Below are 21621 nucleotides of genomic sequence, written 5' to 3'. Positions count from 1 at the left end.
TATAATGCTGTGCACTCCTGCGAAGAAGAATCATGCTTGCACACGGAGAGTGATTTCCGCACAGGACACGCTCGTCTGAAACAGCCCTAATATACGAGAATGGAGTCTCACATGGCCATTCTTTACAGGAGATGGAGGCAGTGTGGACAAGGCCATAAAGAAGACTCTGCTCGATGCTTTCAAACAGACTGATGAAGAGTTCCTGAAGCAGGCGGCCAGCCAGTGGGTGTCTTCCAGATTTCTCCAGTTGTGTGATTTAACGCGTTTTGGCCTTATGACCTTATCATTTCCATCTGTTCTATTTTGTAGGAAGCCAGCATGGAAAGACGGCACAACAGCCATTTGTGTACTGGTTGCAGATAACGTTCTCTATATTGCCAATCTCGGGGACAGCAGAGTGAGCACTAAACCCTAATATTTTCTACAAATTGGAGTGGAAATATCCATATACCTGACTATTCACTTACAAGACATTCCCTATTCCCATGGAGGCGACTTAACAGTCCAGCGATTGTTTGCCAGGGTTCCAGCCCCTAGCTGTTATCACCCAGGGGAGGGCCATGTCCAACCAGATATTTCCTCTGCAGTGGTGGCTTCTTTCTATGGCAGCTGTTCAGATGACTAGCCAGCCATTCAGGGAAGGACATTAGTATTGGATTTGGGGTCAACATTGCATAAGGCTGCGACATAAATGTTGTTGCTGTTGCTCATTAGATCCTTGCTATTTCTTAGTCACCTATATAATTGAATACTATTAACTTACTGTTGTTGTACTTTTGCCACCACTGCCATAAATATAGTATTTGAGATTCTGAATTTTTATTCCATGCCAGATCTCCTTTCCACTGCTCCTCTGTTCTGTTTTCTTGAGCTAGGCTTTGCTCTGCAGAATAAATGAAGAAACGCAGAAAGCCACCGTTTTGGGTTTGAGTAAAGAACACAATCCCACCCAGTATGAGGAGAGGATGCGAATCCAGAGAGCAGGAGGAAATGTGAGGTGAGCCTCTCTGCCACATGTCACTTAAACGCACACCTGGGGGTTTGTAGAACTTCACAGTGGCCACTAAGGTTGAGCGAATCAAAGTATGCAAAGTGGACTTCGCAGTGAAGCCGAACGTCCTCGTGGTAAAGATTATTTTTTTCTGAAATGGCGTTAGAAAAAAAAATAAAAAATCAATTTGAACGTGAAGAGGTCGCCATGGCCACCTTGATTGAAGATTCCACGCAAAATCTTGTATGATGTCACCATGCATCAGGACCTTCAATCAGGATGGCCGCAGTGGCCTCTTCACGCTCAGAGAAGGTGAGTATTATTATTTCTCATCCATATCATTGGGGACACAGGCTTGACCATGGTATAGCTATTGCCACTAGGATGCGACACTAAGCACAAAAGCTCCTCCCTTCAGCTATACCCTTTCTACAAGGACTAAGCTAAAACAGTTTTAGCTTAGTGTCCGTAGGAGGCAGACCTTCCCTGCTTTGCAGGTCTGCTGAATGTTTTTCTTTTTTCTTTTCTTCCAGCAGGATTACAGGCAGTCCTAGCTGCCTGCACTCCCACCCAGGAGACGGAAGACCAGGGGGTCCCCAAGCCCGCTGCTCCTTCGCGGTCTCCAGAAGACAAGGAGGACCAGAGGTTCTTAAAGCCTCTGCATCTCGCCAGCCTTTGGGTCACCACGACAAGTGCCCTCTGTTCCGGTGTAGCGGCCCTCCCCAAGGGGCCGCACACCAAAGGTGGTGACCCGGCTGGAACCAGGGGGGCAGAAGACGCTGGACGGGTAAGTATTCCTGGCTCCAAGCCCCCCTCTCCCCCCTCCCCCTTCACAGGTTACTTGCTAGGATCGCCCCCACGAAGCCTTGTTCCCCCCAGGCGGGGAAAGAGTTAACAGCTGCATGTCAGCTCTCCTGTGAAGGGAAGCCCTTTGTACTTTCCAAGCTTCTTTCTGGGCCCTAAAACCACCCCGCAGACCTTTCTCCACACCGCCTGCCTGCCACCTGTTTCATGTGGAGTTCCGCTATTCTCCGCCGGGGCCGCTTGTAATTTGAGGCCCCGGCTTCTACTGCGGCCTACTTCCGATCCGCTCGCCGCGGATACTTCTCGTCAGGCCAGCATCTCCGCTCGGTCAGGGCTCCTTGCGGCACCACCGCTGTACTTGGGGGTGTGGGGAAGAGTCTTGGGGAGTCAGTTGATTCGCTCCTTTTTCTTTTTCGCAGGCGGCTGACTCCATTATGGGGGCGGGGCATGAGTTCTCCCTGCTTCCTTCATCTGGCGCAAGTTTTTCGCGCTGGTTTCTCTGACTCCGCCCATCTCCTGCTCAGGAGGACATCTGCGGTCTCTGGCACCAGGTTTTCTCTGAACAGGCTGCAGTAAGGGGCACAGGCCGAGTAAGCTCTTTCCCCTCCTTCCTACAGGGTCTTGCTTACCCTTCTACCTTTCACCACAGGTACTCACTATGTCCGAACCTAGATCCCAGGCCCCAAAGCCGGCGGTCACTTCCGTGCGACATTTTGCATGTGCTTCTTGTCGCTCAAAATTACCATCCGGCCAGTCGGACCCCCTCTGCTCCTCTTGCTCTGCTCCACCGCCAAGTGGCTCTGAACCTGTCCCAGTCCCCCCCTTCCTGCCCAGCCCATGGTAGAGCACCCATGGGTGCGCTCTCTGTCTAAGATGGTGCAGGACGTTTCCCATTCCAACAGGGCCATTGTGGACATGCTGCGGCGTTATGCTGCACGGCCACCCTCTGACCAGTCAGACACTGGGAACCCCTCTGATGCCCCCTATCGCGTATGTCCTGCAAAACGGACCAGACCACCCTCTCCTCGAAGGGAATCTGCGTCCCCCCATTTCATCCACCTCCCAGGGAGTCTCGCTCCGACGTGTCCTCATTAGAAGAGGCGTGTTCTCAGGAAAAGTTGTCAGACGCTGATTTTGTCTTACCGGAGGACCAGTCTTCCAAACTGTCCGCTATGGTAGACAATCTTATCGCAGCAATTATAGAAATCTTACAGGTTGAGGACCCTGTGCCCTTCTCTGACGGTTCTGGTTTTTACTTCAGGCGATCCCGTCGCTCGCCACATGTGTTCCCCAACCACCCGGAGTTTGTTTTCTCCCTTTCCAAGGAATGGAACTTCCCTGACAGGCGTTTTGCTTTACCGAAACGCTTATATCCCTTTCCAGAGGATTTGACAAAGAGGTGGTCATCCTCTCCTATTGACCCTCCGGTATCCCGCCTGGCTAAGAATACCACCTTGCCTATGGCGGGTGGGGTTTCCTTCTCTGACCCAAGGGATAAGAAATTGGAATTCGTTGCCAAATCTTCTTTTGAAGCAGTTGGCACTGCCCTGTGCCCGGTTTTTGCCTCGACATGGGTTAGTAAGACTAAGCTACGTCAGGGCCTCGTCTCTGGGGACTCCCCGGAGGAACTTTCAGATATTGCAGTGCAACTTTCCCACGCCAGCTCTTACATCTGTTAGGCCTCTCTGGACGTGGCCATGCTTGTGGCCCGCTCTTCAGCCATTTTGCTGGCTATTTGCCGTACCCTGTGGCTATGTTGCTGGGCGGAGGATAATGCTTCTAAACGGGCCTTGACGTCCCTCTCCTTTGCAGGTAGCAGACTTTTTGGCAAGCGTCTGGATGATATTATCTCTGATGCTACAGGGGGTAAAAGCACCCATTTGCCGCAGAGCAGGAAGCGCTTCAACAGATCTAAAAAGCGCAGACCTCTTTTTCGGCCCTTTCACAGTTCCTCCAGCCTGAAGCGGCCAACCCTTAAATCTGCCCCAGAGCAGAAGCGCAAACAATCTTTCAAGCCTTGCCCTCCCTGGCGTCCTCGCCAGCAGGGCTCCAAGCCCTGTACCCCCACGTCCTCCTCTGCATGACAGGTCGCCTCTGGCGCCCGCCAGACTAGTGGGGGGTCGTCTTCATCTGTTCCAGCATGTCTGGCAAGCTCACGTCTCGGATGTCTGGGTGCGAGAAGTCATATCGGAGGGTTACAAACTGGAGTTCCGATCCCCACCTCCACCCCGTTTTTTTTCGCTCGTCCCCTCCAACCTCACCCTCCACCGCCCATAACTTTTTTCCGGCTATTCTCTCCCGTCTGTGACAGGGAGTGATTGTCCCCGTTCCGCGTCAAGATTCTACTCCAATCTCTTTGTAGTCCCCAAGAAGGAGGGTACGGTCCGTCCCGTCCCGTCCCATCCTAGACCTCAAAGGCCTCAACCACTTTCGCTGCTTCCGAATGGAGTCCCTGTGTTCGGTCATGGCATCCATGGCCCCGGGGGAATACCTGTCCTCGATAGACATCAAGGACGCCTACCTCCATGTTCCCATCTGCATCGGTTACCAGAAATAACTTTGGTTCGCAGTGGGACCTTTTCAGTACCTGTGCATAGCCTGCGCATCATCCGGGACACCCTGGAACGCTTCGGATGGGTTCTGAACCTATCAAAGTCATGTCTTTATCCATCTCGGCAACTGATCTTTCTGGGCATGCTGTTCGACACTGATTGGGCCAAGATATTCTTGCCCCCGGACAAACTCTCTGCTCTCCGTCGTCAGATCCTCCCATTGTTGCGGACTCAGCCTCTCCCCATTCGCCAATGCATGAGGGCTCTGGGCCACATTGTCTCTTCCTTCGAAGCAGTGCCCTATGCTCAATTCCATACCAGGCTCTTTAGCGGTGCATTCTGTCCATTTAGGACCGTTCCCCAGCCTCCCTGGATCAATTTATCTGTCCCTGCCCCAACGCGCAGAGACCTTCGGTTATGGTTGATGTCTCCGATGCTGACGTCGGGCCGCTCCTTCCTTCCCCTCCAATGGATAGTGTTGACAACAGACGCCAGTCTCCGGGGCTGGGGGAGAGTTCTGGACAATCTCTCGGTCCATGTCTCCTGGTCCCGAGAGGAACGCCAACTTCCGATCAATATTCTTGAATTGCGGGCAATTTGTCTCTCTCTGGTTCATTGGACAGACCGTCTCCGGGGGTATCCAGGTCGGTTTCAATCCAACAATTCTACGGCAGTCACATATCTAAACCATCAGGGTGGCACCCAGAGCCCCGCAGCCATGTTGGAAGCGGCGCTCATTCTCTCCTGGGTGGAGAGTCATGTTCCAGCTCTGTTGGCAGTTAATATCCCTGGCTTCGACAACTGGATCACCAACTTTCTCAGCTGAGAGAGGCAAGTTTCGGCCCTTTCCATTATTTTTCAACGAAACCTGGCTTCGCTTTCTGGGGTTCAGACCTTCCTGCAGTGGGTGGCGCACACTGCGCCCCCTTACCGTCTTCTGTTAAATCCGTGGGACCTTAATCTGGTGCACAGCGCTCTCCAGTCCTCTCCGTTTGAGCCTTTGCAGCAGGTGTCCCTTCGCTTCCTGTTCTACAAGGTGGCCTTTTTGGTTGCAATCACTTCCATCCGTAGGGTATCGGAGCTAGCGTCTCTTTCCTGTCTGTCGCCCTTCCTTATCATCCACCAGGACAGAGTGGTCCTTCGCCCTGTCCACTTCTTCCTTCCGAAGGTCATGTCGGCATTCCATCTTGATGAAGAGATCATTCTCCCTTCCTTTTGTCCTGCCCTGTCTCATCCTTGTGAACAGTCGCTCCACACTCTGGATTTGGTTCGGGCAATTCGCATCTGTCTGTCTGACATTCTCTTTCCGACGGACTAATTCTCTATTCGTCATTCCAGAGGAACCGAGATGAGGGTTGGCTGCGTCCAAAGTTTAAATTTCCCGATGGATTTGTTTGGTTATTGTGGAAGCTTACTGCATCAGTGACCGGACCCCGTCCCCTTCTGTGTTACTGGTCATTCTGCTCGGGCAGTGGGGGCCTCATGGGCAGTACATCATGGGGCTTCGGCCTTTCAGGTGTGCAAGGCGGCTACCTGGTCATCTTTACACACCTTTTCCAAGTTTTACAGAGTACCCACTTTTCTGTTCTCTTCTGACGCTTCTCTGGGGCGTAGAGTATTGCAGACTGCGGTTCTCTGATTGGCCGGAGGGCTTCTTTGTTATGGCCCACCCCAAGGTCAAGCCTGTGTCCCCCAATGATACGGATGAGAAAACTCGATTTTTGTACTTACTGTAAAATCCTGTTTCTCTTCTGTTCATTGGGGGACACAGTTCCCATCCATTCTCTCTGGCTGCGGGCCTCGTCGTGGCCTGAGTGATTCTGTACATAGTTTGGTTTTCCTGTTTTTCCTTTTGTTTCTCCTACTGCTTTTGCACAAACTTTTAGCTTAGTCCCTGTAGGAAGGGTATAGCTGAAGGGGAGGAGCTCACACCTTTGTGCTTAGTGTCGCCTCCTATTGGCAATAGCTATGCCATGGTCAAGCCTGTGTCCCCCAATGAACAGAAGAGAAACAGATTTTACGGGAAGTACAAAAATCTATTTTTTTTGTATTTTTTAACTGATTAACCCCTGAAAGCCCTCATTTTTTAATCTCAGATGTCGCGATCAGCAATGAACACTGCATCTTAAGGGGTTCAATGATGGAGGGGGCGGCACAATTCCCGTTCCCAGTTATTGCGCCCGCTACTCACAAAGAAATACGCTACATGATGAAGTAATTCGTCACAGAGCGAATTTCTTTGTGATATTCAGTGAACCAGCCGAATCAAATTTTAGTAAACTTCACTCAACACTAGTGGCAGAAATACAGACAGAAACTCTTAGGCCTCTTTCACACGGGCGTTGCGGGAAAATGTGCGGGTGCGTTGCGGGAACACCCGCAATTTTTCCGCACGAGTGCAAAACATTGTAATGCGTTTTACACTCGCGTGAGAAAAATTGCGCGTGTTTGGTACTCGAACTTCTTCACAGAAGTTCAGGCTTGGGATCGGTGTTCTGTAGATTGTATTATTTTCCCTTGTAACATGGTTATAAGGAAAAATAATAGCATTCTGAATACAGAATGCAGAGTAAAACATCTCTGGAGGGGTAAAAAAAAAAATATATATATTTAACTCACCTTAGTCCACTTGATCGCGGCCCGGCATCTCCTTCTGTCTTCATCTGATCTCTGTGCAGCAACAGGACCTTTGGTGACGTCATTCCAGTCATCACATGATCCATCACCATGGTAAAAGATCATGTGATGACCGGAGTGACGTCACCAAAGGTCCTTTACCTGTAATTAATGCTCACCACAGGTCCTGTTCAGCAAAGGAGACAGAAGGAGATGCCGGGCCGCAATCAAGTGGACTAAGGTGAGTTAAATTATTATTATAATTTTTTTAACCCCTCCAGCGCTAGTTTTCTATGCATTCTGTATTCAGAATGCTATTATTTTCCCTTATAACCATGTTATAAGGGAAAATAATAATGATCGGGTCTCCATCCCGATCGTCTCCTAGCAACCGTGCGTGAAAATCGCACCGCATCCGCACTTGCTTGCGGATGCTTGCGATTTTCACGCAACCCCATTCATTTCTATGGGGCCTGCGTTACGTGAAAAACGCACAAAGAGGAGCATGCTGCGATTTTCACGCAACGCACAAGTGATGCGTGAAAATCACCGCTCATGTGAACAGCCCCATAGAAATGAATGGGTCAGTATTCAGTGCGGGTGCAATGCGTTCACATCCCGCATCGCATCCGCGCGGAATACTCGCCCGTGTGAAAGGGGCCTTATTCAAAACGCTGTTATCTACCTGTAATAACCTGCGTAGTCCTAAGCCCCACAGAGAGCTGTAGCCAAACTGGCACGGGCTACCTGGGATGTTCTTAAGTTTTTGTGTCTACAATTATTTCATCACATTCTGCCTTCAGGGTGGAGGAGCCCCTAGCACTCGGGTGTGTACAGTTTTCTGCAGAATCAGCGAATTCTGTGAAATGCCAGGCAGTTATCTGTATAAGCCACACTGCAGACTGTGCTCTGCCCGTGGGCTAAATTTGCTGAAAAAGTTTCACCAAGATATGGACTGTGTGATGCCTCCCAGCGCTGAAAATCTCTTACAGAAGACTCCTTGTAGAGATATGCAGCCTAAGCGAAGGAGAGTTTTTTTTTTAGTTTTTTTCTTGCATTCTACAAGATGCATCTTTGCTGCACAAAAACATGGCTTAACCAACTAAGTAAAACCGCAGAAAATTACTACAGCACTATTATATTTCTATATACACAATGGCCAATATTATGTGGACGCCCGACCATCACACCTTTTATGAGCTTGTTGGGCGCCACATTCCAAAACCATGGGGCTTGATGTGGAGTTGAGACCCCTTTTGCAGCAGTGCCTGTCCTCACTCTCCAGAAAAGGCTTTCCGCAAGATTTCTGAGGGTATTTTTGCCCCTTCAGCCAGAAGAGCATTTGTTAAGATCTGTCTCACATTCAACATTCCAGTTCATCCTATAGGTGTTCTATAAGGGCTCATTCAGACGGCCGCATGTTGTCGGCAAAAATGTGGATCCGTTTTTGTGCGGATTAGATGCTGTCCTATTCACTTCTATGGGGCCCTTTTCTTCCATTGCACGGCTCAGTAAAACAAATGAAACATGTCCTATACTTGTCAGTGAAAATCAGGACATGGCCCCATTGAAGTCTATGGGTCAGCCCAAAAAACGGAATGCAATCCGTTTTTTTTTTTTTTTTTGCGGACAAGCTAAACTGTTAGCAAAAAAAGGATCTGCATTTTTGCGGACAGCATACGGCCGTCTGAATGAGCCCTGAAGGGCGAGGTCAGGACTCATCGAACCAAGTCTGTATGGACCTGGCATTGTGCAAACGGGCACAGTCCTCCCCAAACTGTTACCACAAAGTTAAAAGCATAACATATTAACATCTAAAATGTCTTTGTATCGTGTAATTTGAATATTACCCTTTACGGACCCAAACTTTTCTCTCTCCCACAAAATATTCTGGGAGGCACTTTACATTCTGTTAGGTACCATGCTCATTCCATCTGCTGGACTCAGATTTGTCCATCAGACTGCCAGGTAGTAACACATTATTCATCACTTTACACCGCTCCAGCAGACGCATGTCATGGCCACTTCATGAGGCTCCTGGTGCACAGTTCTTGTACTCATGTCCCTTCCACAGACACTTGTAGTTAATGATGGAATAGAGCAGGGATCAGCAACCTTCGGCACTCCAGCTGTTTTGAAACTAAAATTCCCAGCGTGCTCCATTCATTTCTATGTGAGTTCTTAGAAGAGCAGAGCAAGTATGCATGTTGGGAGTTGTAGTTTCACAACAGCTGGAGTGCCGGAGTTTGCCTACCCCTGGATTAGAGGATAGATTCTATTAATGTTCCATGCCCTTAAAGGGTTATTCTGGTAATAATTAGTGTTGAGTGAATCAAGGATAAAGAATCAAGCTGAATTTCCTCGTGCTTCGTGGTAACCTGAAATAGTGTAAAAAACTAAAAAGAAATCATACTTGCCTCATCCATTTACTCGCAACAGGCTGGCCACAGCCATCTTGCTTGAAGGTCTCGCACGAAATTCTGTGTGCGGTGGCCTATGACGTCACCACGGACTGCCAGATCTTCAAGCAAGATGGAGGCAGCCGGCCTATCACGAGCAAAGGGATAAGGTAAGTATGATTTATTTTTATTATTATTATTATTTTTTAAACACTTTATTTCAGATGCTGTGATCATGTATGAACGCAGCATCTGAGGGTTACAATGACTGGGAGCTGCGCAATCGCCACTCCCTGTCATTGCAACCACTACTTACAAAGAAATTTGCTCATCTCTAGTAATAATCATTGTGTAGTAGTGCCAGAAGCCTGGCCCTGAAACAGAAGATTCATATGTAGCTTCTCCACGCTGTTTACAGCCAGCGGTGCATGAGCCTGGCCACTAGCAGCACGTCACCGCTGGAGCGGTACATGTGACCACAGCCTGCGGGATGTAAACAGCGGAGGACCAGAGCAGCGTGGAGCAGGTAAGTGTGAATCTTCGGTTTCAGGGGGCAGGCCGCGGGCACGTGATAAAAAATAACTATTACCAATTACTCCTGGGACACATCTATCATGCATTTCACAAGTAGCATCCTGTGATAGCTCCATGTTAAACTCACTGAGCTTCTCCGTATGACTTGTGCGATTACGGAGATTGTATGGCTGTGTGCTTGATTTTATACACCAAGTGGGCAGGTTGTCAGCTGCCTCGCATAAACCCGGCTATATTGTATATACCTTTGTCTATAAATGAAATCAGTTCAGTAATAGATACGCCTGGCTGATTTAGCTTTTTTTTAAACTAATCATGGGATAACCCCTTTTATAACATTCTTTTAAAACCCACATATGTGTTTGTTTGACAGAGATGGGCGAGTCCTTGGGGTGTTGGAGGTGTCCCGTTCCCTAGGCGATGGTCAGTACAAACGTTGCGGTGTCATTAGCACCCCAGAGGTGAAAAGGTGCCCACTATCTGACAGTGACCGGTAAGTAAGGCTTCTGTACATCCGTGTTGTGGCCACACAGACATCGGCGCTTTATGCCCTTTTGAATGCTGCTAATCGCATTCTCTGGCTATGTTACCCCAAGAGATCATCTCATTCTATCTTTCCTTTTCCCAAGTGTTTTCCCATTAATTATAACGGAAGCTGTGGAGTGTGTGCAGGAAGTATACCCTACTCCCACGAATTACATCAAAGTACTCCTTCTGCTCTTCTCATACACTGTGCTGTCTAATAGAGGCACAAGCACATTCAGAATACTGTACTGTCGGCCTCATCACCCTTGAGAACAAAGATCAGGCATGTTCAAATTCAGCATGCCTCATCCTGTTCTCCCCTGACATTTTCCAAAGGAATGCCGACCAAACATCTAATACACATTGGCCACCTTTATGGACACCTTTTAGAGAAATGTCATATTCTAAAAAAAATTTTTTTAACTCACAACAATTGCAGCTTCATCAGATTTATAATCCATAAAGCAGCATGGTGTAAAAACAATCCATGCATGGAATTTTTGCGGAACGGGTGCAGACCCATTCATTTTCAATAGGGCTGGAATGTGCTGTCCGGATCCGCATTTGCGGATCCGCACTTCCGCATCCGTGCTTCCGTTTCTGCAAAAAAAAAATAGAACATGTCCTATTCTTGTCCGCAATTACAGACAAGATTAGGCATTTTCTATTATAGTGCCGGCGATGTGCGGTGCGCAAATTGCGGAATGCACATTGCCAGTGTCTGTGTTTTGCGGATCTGCAAAACACTTACGGACATGTGAATGCACCCTAAGGCTCCATTCACACATCCTTATAATGGGTTCGTAATTTGTGGAACGGGTGCGGATCCATTCTCTATGGGAACGGAATGGATGCGGAGAGAGCACACTATGTGCTCTCCGCATTTCCGGGGCGCGCCCCTGATCTTCCGGGCCACGGCTCCGGAAAAAAAATAGAACATGTCCTATTCTTGTCCGCAAGAATAGGCAGTTCTATGGGGGTGGTGGCCGGGTGTATTGCGGATTCGCAATGCACTACAGATGTGTGAATGGGCCCTAAAAGTCTGATTCCACTGCCCTTAGGCACATCTCACTCCGGTGCGCAGGGTTCAAGACTGGAATATGGGAGTGCCCCTCATAGTGGATATGAATTTGGGTGTTTTTATTAATATGACATGGCATGTTCTCCCTGCGGCACACGTACAGTACCACCGATGGGGAATCTATTTTGTAGACTATAAGACGCTCATTTACTGTATATTGTTGTTGGCTTTAATTACCTTTTTTAAATTCTAGCGTTTTTATTGGTCTGAATCGGTTCTCTAATCATTAATCTTTAAGGACGGCCGGTCATCTCTCCTGTTTTAGCAAAGACTTGTGTTCCCTATCAGATAAAAATTCTGGAGCGTCAATTGTCGGCCTATTCATCCATTTCCAGGAGGAATGACAGGAATGAGACAGCGTTCTAAGAAATGGCACTCCAGAACTGATGGTTGAGAACACAACTAATGTCCCTTGCTAACATTGTAGAAGCATTACATTTTCTCCTGCATGAAGTTGTGCTCCTGAGATTTCAGTTCATCATCTTCACAAGAGTCTGTAGATCATAGACTATATAAGTGTATAGTACTGCCGAAGTGAAAAGGAAAAACAGCCCAAAATTCCCCAAAAATGTTTTTCTATAAATGAGTTTAAAAGGAAGTGTCTGTTTCATTTTGTTTAGCTGTACGTTCTTCGAGGAAAATCTCAGATGATATTTAGGAAACGATATTTCTTTTGTTTGTGTCAAGGTTTGTTTTACTAGCCTGCGATGGCCTTTTCAAAGTCTTCTCGGCAGAAGAAGCTGTCAATTTTGTCCTTAGCCATGTACAGGTAAGTGTATCAATACTATTATGCTGAGTGCCCGGTCTAAAGTCCCATTCACACAAGTGTGTGACGGCCGTGTCCATTTTGCGGACCGCAACTGCAAATCCACAAAACATGGGAATTGTGCACGTCGCAGAGCAGATCCATTGACTTCAATGGGTCCGCGATCCGCATGTTGCAGACAAAGATAGGACATGTCCTATTTTTTGTGTCATGGCCACACAGACCCGGATGGGCTTCTAGGTTTGTCCTTTCTTTGGCCGCATCTTGTGGATCGCTGATCCGTTGAAGTCGGTGGGTGCAGGGTGGAAAAAGCCAGTGCCTGTGTTTTGCAGATCCGTGGTTTGTGGTCCGCAACACGGCCACAGCTGCCAATGGTCATGTGAATGGGGCCTAAGGGAGAGGAGGACTACTGCCATATGATGGGAATTCATGACTGTTGTCTAACAGACACAGTGGCGGAGATTTATCAAAACCAGTGGAAACTGGCTTTATTTCCCATAGCAACCAACTATGTTCCACCTTTCATTTTTCACCGTTCCTTTGGAAAATGAAAGGCTCAATCTGACTGGTTGCTATGGGCAACTAAGCCCGTTTTTTCCCTTCCCCCACTAGAGCACTACACAGAGAGGGAGAGGATCCGCCTCCAGGGACAGGAAACCTACAGAATAAAAAGGTGGAGCCTCTCTACCCCTTAAGTGGTTTCCTGTCCCTGGGGTAGGAGACCTACAGTTTTTTTCCAGGTACTTACTGACGGTCTGTTTATCCTAGGGGGTCCCTAGAGGACTGGCGGTATCCTGCCGGGGTCTATCCTGCTGTGGTTGCTGGCTGACAGGACCCTAGGATCCGGGGGGCTCCAGGGGCTCCTCTGGATCTTGCGGCAGGCGTGTGGGCATCTTTCTGAAAGAAGTATTGCCACGCGGTGTCAGGAGGTTGCTCCCGGTAACTGAGCAGCAGGTGCGTGGGCATCTTCCTGGGTGAAATTGAAACATTGCCACGCTGGATCAGGAAGTGGCTCCTGGTAGCTGGACAGCATGTGCGTGGGCATCCTTTGATCAGGTAATTTCACGCTGCTTCAGAATAGACGAGTGGCTACGGAATAGCGCGGCTACTTCCGGCAGAGCGGTGATGCGTCCAGCGATATATTTAAACGGAGATGTTTTACCGCCGGGATGCCGAGGCTCTGACAGGCGGCTTACCGTGACCGAGGAACGACTCATTGTGTTTGAAGCAACTGTTACAGGCTTCCAGGATGTTGTGTCTCTGTCTTCTCCCTGGTCAGGACGCTGGCAGTGGAAGCAGAGCGTATCTTGGAGGTTAACGGTCTGAGTAATGTCATGTTTTAACCCTAAAGCAGGCTTTTCCTTGCTGTTACCAGCTATGATTGAGGAAGAAAAAAACACAAGAATCTGCAGAGAAAGAGATGGTAGCACCGGTTCCGGTACTTGGACACAATTCTTTTTCTGGGTGAGTCATATGGCTGCGACACTGTTTTCTTACTTTGTTCCTTTGTATTGTTTTATTTTTAGTCAAAACCTAAGAAAATTCTGACTAAAAGAAAAAACAAGGAATGTGCTTTATGCAAAACGGCTCTTTCGTCCTCTTATGACAAAAAGTTATGTCAACACTGTATCGATAAGACTATTTCGGACGAGTCCCCATCCCTCTTAGAGAATATTAAAACACTAATTAGGATGGAGGTAAAAAATATGTTTAAAACCGGTAATAAGCTTAAAGTGACGGAAAGGGGCAATGTGTCTCAAGACAATTCTTCTGACAACAGTGACTCCACTCGGGATACCCTTTCTTCAGAATCTTCCTCAGAAGAAGAAATGGTAGAAAGAAATTTTTTTTCCATCTGAAGATACGGATAGACTCTTAAAAGTTATTAGATCCACTATGAACATTAAAGATGTTAAGGAAGATAAATTGGTAGCAGACTCTTTGTTTGATCCGTTGCAGGAAAAAAAGGGTAGATGCTTCCCCGTACATAATAGTGTTCTTTCCCTTATTCAAAAGGAATGGAAGAAACCATGTAGGAAGCTTCTTATTTCCAAAACCTTTAAACATAAATACCCCTTTGAGGATGAGGCTTCATCTTCTTGGGGCAAGGCTCCCAAAATAGACATTGCCATTTCTAAGGTTTCTAAAAGATTCTCTCTTACCTTTGAGGACACAGGTGTTCTTAGGGACCCTTTGGATAAGAAGGCTGAATCCTTCCTGAAGGGGGCTTGGGAAGCATCCACATCCTTATTTCGTCCCAACATTGCGGCCACAGTGACGGCTAGAACTCTAGCTTTCTGGCTGCAACAATTAGAGGTTCAATTAAAATAAAGATGTCCTAGGGAACACATTTTATCTGCCCTACCCACATTACAGAAGGCAGCTAACTTTTTAGCTGATTCCTCAGTAGATGCGGTTAGGCTTGGTGCTCAGACTGCATCTCTTACTAACTCCGCTCGTAGTGCTCTTTGGCTTAGGAACTGGAGTGGAGGAGATGTGGCCTCAAAACAGAAGTTATGTGGTATTCCCGATCAGGGTAATTTTCTCTTTGGGCCAGATTTAGATGACTTGTTAGAAAAAGTGGCAGATAGGAAGAAAAGATTTCCCCCTCCCAATCCGTCAGGTTTTTCCTCCTTTAGGTCTAGACGGTCCTTTCGTCCCTCAGGAGGTAATTCGGGTAGGAGACAGTGTAGGGATAAAGACCAGAGATATAGATCCAAAAACTTGGCAGGGAAAGGTTTCCTTTTTGGAAACTCTTCCTCGTCAAATAAACTGTCACAGCAATGACGCCAAGCCAAAAGTGGGAGGAAGACTAAGATTCTTCCTCTCAACATGGGAAAAGGTAGCAGGGCCATGGGTTTTGGAGGTCATTCATCATGGCCTAAAAGCAGAATTTCGCACCTTGCCACCTCAAAGATTCGTTATTACAAAAAACTGTGCTGTAAAGGGGTCCTTCCCCATAATAAAGGAAATTCAAGAACTAATAGAGAAAAAGGTCTTAATTCCAGTTCCTCTAAAAGGATATTTCTCCCCACTTTTTCTAGTCCCAAAGCCAGACTGCTCTTTCAGAACCATCATCAATTTAAGGGATTTAAACAAGTTTCTAGTGGTCAGAAAGTTCAAGATGGAAACAATGAAAACTACGATACAGCTTTTATTTCCACATTGTTTCATGGCAGTGATAGATCTGAAAGATGCCTATTTCCACATTCCAATGCACCCAGAGTTCCAGAAGTTTCTCAGAGTGGCAGTTTTTATGGAAGGCTAGCTACAGCAGTTCCAATTTCAGGCTTTACCCTTTGGCCTGTCTATGGCCCCAAGGGTCTTTACCAAAGGGGTAAGACTAAAGAATGTGATGTTAGTGCCATATCTGGACGACTTTTTAATAATTGCAAAATACCGTTGCAGGGAAGCAGTTCAGGTGGTAATAAACACCTTTCAGGAATTGGGTTGGATGATCAACGACAAAAAATCCAAACCAGATCTCAGAGCTTGTATTTACCGGAGGAATAGATGAGCAGAATGTCCACTCAAATAAAATCCCTTGCATCTCCCACTCTGACGATTCGGAAGGCGATGTCGGTCCTGGGGTCCCTAGTGTTCTGTATTCCTGCGGTCGAATGGGCTCAACTACATTCTTGTCAATTACAGATGGAAATTTTGATGGCCTTCAAGAAGAACAAAGAAATTCTAGATGCCAGGCTGCATATCTCAAGAACGGCAATGAAGAGTCTAACCTGGTGGGAGGACAGACCAAATCTGATACAAGGCGTTCCATGGACCTATCCAGATCTGATGGTCATAACTGCGGATGCAAGCCCCTGGGGGTGGGGAGCTCATGTGCAGGGTCACAGTTTTCAGGCTCTGGTCACTGACTCAAAGGCACTTTTCCTCAAACAGAAAAGAGCTTTTGGCGGTGAGATTAGCTGTAGAAGCTTCCCAATCCCTAATAGGTTCGGGCCATGTCAGAGTCCTATCAGACTACAGTAGCCTATATAAATCACCAGGGGGGGACAAAGTCGGTTACCCTCGGGTGGGAGGCGAATCGGTTGTTGAAAAAACTAGAGGGGCAGGTCTGTCACATTTCAGCCCTACATATAAAAGGAAAATAAAATATTCAAGTGGACTTCCTGAGCAGGTATCCTTTAAAACAGGGAGAATGGTCCTTGAACAATTCGATCTTCTCCATGATCACAAAGTTATGGGGCATTCCAGTGATAGACCTGTTCGCCTCACGTCAGAACAAAAAAGTGGATCTTTTCTGTTGCTTGGATCCAAGAGTTACATGCCATTTCTGGAGATCCTCCCTTCACTACTATTCTAGAGGATAGATTCATCATACAACCTGACCTGGCCTTCATACCTAAAGTTTCCTCAAAATTTCATAGATTACAGGAAATTTTGCTTCCCTCTTTTTGTGCTAATCCTAAAACCCCAAAAGAAGAAGAATTTCATACTTTGGATGTGAGACTATGTTTGTTACATTATCTCAGATCCACGGAGGGGTGGCGAAAGTCTTCAGCCTTGTTTGACCTCTTCTCTGGACCAAATAAGGGTAAGAAGGCTACCAAAGGTACCTTGTCTAGATGGATCAGACTTGGTATATCACAGGCTTACCTGGAGGCTGGTCTTTCTCCTCCAAACTCGGTGAAGGCTCATTCCATTCGTTCTGTATCCACCTCTTGGGCAGAAAGATCTAGTGCAACTATTGAACAAATCTGTAGAGCTGCCACATGGTCATCTCCCTGTACCTTTTACCGTTTGGACCTCAACTCTTCCTCTGATCTGTCTTTTGGTAGAAAGGTCTTACAAGCGGTGGTCCCTCCCTAAGGAAGGATGTTCTTCTCTTTGTGATGCTGTCGGGGTGGAAGGGAAAAATGATTACACTTACCGGTAATCAGATTTTCCAGACCCCACGACAGCACCCTTCCTTATTCCCTCCCTGGGTTTTCTACTTCTTTCCTCTTAGGCACAAATTTATATATATATATATATATATATATATATATATATATATATGTATATATGTGTGTGTGTATATATATATAATACAGTACAGACCAAAAGTTTGGACGCACCTTCTCATTCAAAGAGTTTTCTTTATTTTCATGACTATGAAAACTATGAATTAACACATGTGGAATTATATACATAACAAACAAGTGTGAAACAACTGAAAATATGTCATATTCTAGGTTCTTCAAAGTAGCCACCTTTTGCTTTCATTACTGCTTTGCACACTCTTGGCATTCTCTTGATGAGCTTCAAGAGGTAGTCCCCTGAAATGGTCTTCCAACAGTCTTGAAGGAGTTCCCAGAGATGCTTAGCACTTGTTGGCCCTTTTTGCCTTCACTCTGCGGTCCAGCTCACCCCAAACCATCTCGATTGGGTTCAGGTCCGGTGACTGTGGAGGCCAGGTCATCTGGCGCAGCACCCCATCACTCTCCTTCATGGTCAAATAGCCCTTACTTTCAAAGTTTTCCCAATTTTTCGGCTGACTGACTGACCTTCATTTCTTAAAGTAATGATGGCCACTAGTTTTTATTTACTTAGCTGCTTTTTTCTTGCCATAATACAAATTCTAACAGTCTATTCAGTAGGACTATCAGCTGTGTATCCACCTGACTTCTCCTCAAGGCAACTGATGGTCCAAACCCCATTTATAAGGCAAGACATCCCACTTATTAAACCTGACAGGGCACACCTGTGAAGTGAAAACCATTTCAGGGGACTACCTCTTGAAGCTCATCAAGAGAATGCCAAGAGTGTGCAAAGCAGTAATCAAAGCAAAAGGTGGCTACTTTGAAGAACCTAGAATATGACATATTTTCAGTTGTTTCACACTTGTTTGTTATGTATATAATTCCACATGTGTTAATTCATAGTTTTCATAGTCATGAAAATAAAGAAAACTCTTTGAATGAGAAGGTGTGTCCAAACTTTTGGTCTGTACTGTGTGTGTGTGTGTGTATGTGTATGTATATGTGTATATATATATATATATATATATATATATATATAAATAATATATTTGTCGTGGGGTCTGGAAAATCCGATTACCGGTAAGTGTAATCATCATTTTCTTTGCACCCCTTTGATAAATCTCTCCCATTGTATTTGTTGGCCCTAGCACCCAGTCACAGCACAGCTTTCATCTTTTAAGAGCACTGTAAGAAATAACAGCTGTGCTGTGATTGGTTGCTGTGGGCAAAAATGTTTTTCTGATAGAGTATGTTCACACGGTGGATTTTAACACTATCAAAATATGCCGCATATTCCGTGGCAGAAACCGCCACAGTTCCTGCTTTTGGTTTTTCAATTCCGGTGCTGTGAATCTGCTTGCGATTTAGCCCCATTGATGGGAGTGAAAGACTCGCGCTGTGGTTTCCGATGGTCTCTGTGTGGAATCCGTACCTGGTGCAGTCTGGAAAACCGCACATAAATCTGCAAGTGCATGAAGGGCAGCAAGGACTCCCATTGAGAATAGAAAACCGTTGCAGAAATCTGCCATGTGAACGTACCCTTACAAAGATTTCCTGAATCTTTCCCATGTCTCTGGTTTTCTTGCCATGCTTTAAATTGGTGCCTGATTTGATGCTAGCTCAAGCTAAAATTGTCATCCACAGGATGAAGGCTCTCAAAAAGAAGACATTGACGCTCGGTATGAATCTGCCTGTCACCGCCTTGCAAACGAAGCTGTGCGGCGAGGTGCTGCCGACAACGTCACCGTGCTTGTAGTCCAGATCCTGCACTGATGTTGTGGTCGGGGAGGGTGGGGCAAGGCCAAAACGTTGATTAAGGACAATTCAGGAGCATCTTTTCTTAGAGCCCTGCATTGTGCCATTCTTCTATTATACACCCTGAAAATGTATAAAAAAAAAAATTCAACTGGGTGTTACCATTTTGCTTGTCAGTGGGGTGTATCCCTGCCCAGTCTGGCACTGATTGGGCAATGTCAGACACCACCCCAACTGGTAATATCTGGTTGTAGGTTTATTCATACCTTTCTTGGGGGAATAACAGAGGAATGGCACAACGCAGAGTTGTAGCAAAAGATGCGTCAACATTGTTATATTATAGGGAATACAGTAGTTTACTAAAGCGGACGTGAAAGGAGTGGTGACAGGTCTGCTTTAAGGCCAGGTCCACATGTGATGGGAGCCACATCACTACCACGTCTAGAAACCATGGCGAAAAGTGCACGTCTATACACGACAGGATTGCATTTTTTAGCCCAACTCCTATTGACTTCAGTAGAGAAAATATACAGTTCTTTACCACTATGGACATATGGGAATTCTAAAAAGCATTTTTTTTTCTCCTCCTCGGGCAAATATGGAGTGGAAAACCAACCGAACGTGTGGACCCTGATGCTGTAACAGCCACGTGACCCATCATGGATTGTACATAACCCTGTAAAGTTCTTGTCAAAGACTTTTTTTCACATCATGCCATTACGAACGCTTTCACTGAAATATTACTTATCTCTGGATTTATGTTAAGGCAGTGACGTGCTATTTTAGTTTGGGAGTCTGTGACGTATGCATAAAACAGACGGAGGGACTTGTTAAAGAGGTTGTCTCACTTCAGCAAATGGCATTGATCATCATCAAGGCACTTACTAATGTATTGTGATTGTCCATATTGCTTTTATCCTTTGCTGGCTGGATTTGTTTTTCCATCACATTATACGCTGCTCCTATCTAGGGCTGCAACGATTATTTGAAGTTATCGATAATATTCGATAACGGGATTCGTTGTCGACAAATCCCGTTATCGAATAATCGGCCGATTCGTTGCTATGCGGGCGGTTAGGCGCCATGCCTGCGGGTCCTTAACCGGCAGTAACTTTTACTTGAACTTTAAATCAGCGCATCTTTATTACCTTACAATGAAGCTCCGGTAACAGGCAGAGCGGGCGGCGGCGTAACGTCACTTACTCACGTGACGCACCTGCTTTATTCATAAAGAAGGCAGAGCAGGCGCGTCACGTGAGTGAGTGACGTGATGCCGCCGCCCGCTCTGCCTGTTACTGGAGCTTCATTGTATTTGTAAGGTAATAAAGATCATAGCGCTGATTTAAAGTTCAAGTAAAAGTTACTGCCAGTTAAGGAATACTCTTTAGATATTATACTGCTGTGAGCGGCGGGGCCGGTGTATTGGGAGACACTGTTATGGGGGAGATCTGTGGATGACACATATAGCATAAGATGCTATATAGTGTCATCCACAGATCCCCCCCATCCCCATAACAGTGCCATCCACAGATCCCCCTCCCCATAACAGTGCCATCCACAGATCCCCCTCCCCATAACAGTGCCATCCACAGATCCCTCGCCCCCCCATAACAGCGCCATCCACAGATACCCCATAACAGTGTGTCATCCACAGATTCCCCCCATAACAGTGTCATCCACAGATTCCCCCCATAACAGTGTCATCCACAGATCCCCCCCCTATAAGTGTCATCCACAGATCCCCCCCCCATAACAGTGTGTCATCCACAGATCCCCCCCATAACAGTGTGTCCTCCACAGATCCCCCCCATAACAGTGTGTCATTCACAGATCCCCCCCATAACAGTGTTTCATCCACAGATCCCCCATAACTTGTCTTTTTTACATTGTTATGCAAAATTTTAATAATTATAATAACTCCTAAATTTGTTTTAATATGGCCTCTGAACATAATTTTTCAAGTAAAATCATATAAACCCCTTTTTTTTTGTTGTCATTTTGTTGTTTTTTCCTGATTAATCGATGAAATTATCAACAACTAATCGATTATTCAAATAATCGTTAGCTGCAGCCTTACTTGTATCCAGGGCTTACGACCACCCTGTAATCGAGCAACAGTGGTTGTGCTTGCACACTGTAGGAAAAGGCGCCGGCTTTTCTGGTGGCCGGGATCATGGGAGATGCACATAGGCACGCATGCGCAGTAGCTCCAACAGAGTCCTCTGAATATGAGCAGTGTATAATATGATGAAAAAATGTATCTAGCCAGCAAAGGAGGCAATATGGACACTAACAATACATTAGTAAGTGCCTTGTATTATTTGCATCTACACGATAAATGCCATTCATTTGTGACTTTGTTGATTTTATGTTCCTGTATATTTCAGTAAACAATTTGATGACATTTTGTGAACTTGCTTGGGTTCTAGTCAAATCATAGATTCCAGTTTTTTTACCGTTTTTTTTTCTCCTGTGGCACAGAATGTGGTGTTTACAGTAAATTACTGCATTTTTGCAAAACTGATAGCAAAAAAAAGAAAAAAAAAACTGGGACATGTTAATGGAACCTTAAAGGGGCTTTTAAGGATTTTGATATTTATGGCTTATGCTCAGGAT

General features: G+C 46.2%; 1 protein-coding gene across 2 annotated transcripts in view; it reads left to right on the top strand.

Annotated features, from left to right (window-relative positions):
* The window catches only part of LOC120997689 (ILK associated serine/threonine phosphatase), a 29529-nt gene extending 9564 nt beyond the window's left edge, over window positions 1-19965 (top strand). Inside the window, exons 5-10 of one of the 2 annotated variants that reach the window (XM_040427914.1) lie at window positions 129-222; window positions 310-397; window positions 876-997; window positions 10270-10389; window positions 12190-12271; window positions 18895-19965. In XM_040427914.1, the coding sequence (XP_040283848.1) occupies window positions 129-222; window positions 310-397; window positions 876-997; window positions 10270-10389; window positions 12190-12271; window positions 18895-19023 (635 nt within the window). In that variant the 3' untranslated portion in view covers window positions 19024-19965. Of the gene's footprint in view, window positions 1-128; window positions 223-309; window positions 398-875; window positions 998-10269; window positions 10390-12189; window positions 12272-13794; window positions 14143-18894 lie in introns of those variants that run through there. The other variant, XM_040427913.1, reaches the window with a different exon arrangement.
* Window positions 19966-21621: the final 1656 nt, after the last annotated feature.

The sequence above is a fragment of the Bufo bufo genome, chromosome 4 (genome assembly GCF_905171765.1).
Source record: "Bufo bufo chromosome 4, aBufBuf1.1, whole genome shotgun sequence".
NCBI classification, from domain to species: Eukaryota; Metazoa; Chordata; class Amphibia; order Anura; family Bufonidae; genus Bufo; species Bufo bufo.
The sequence above is the reverse complement of the archived record's forward strand: the minus strand, read 5'-3'. Positions and strand labels throughout refer to the sequence as shown.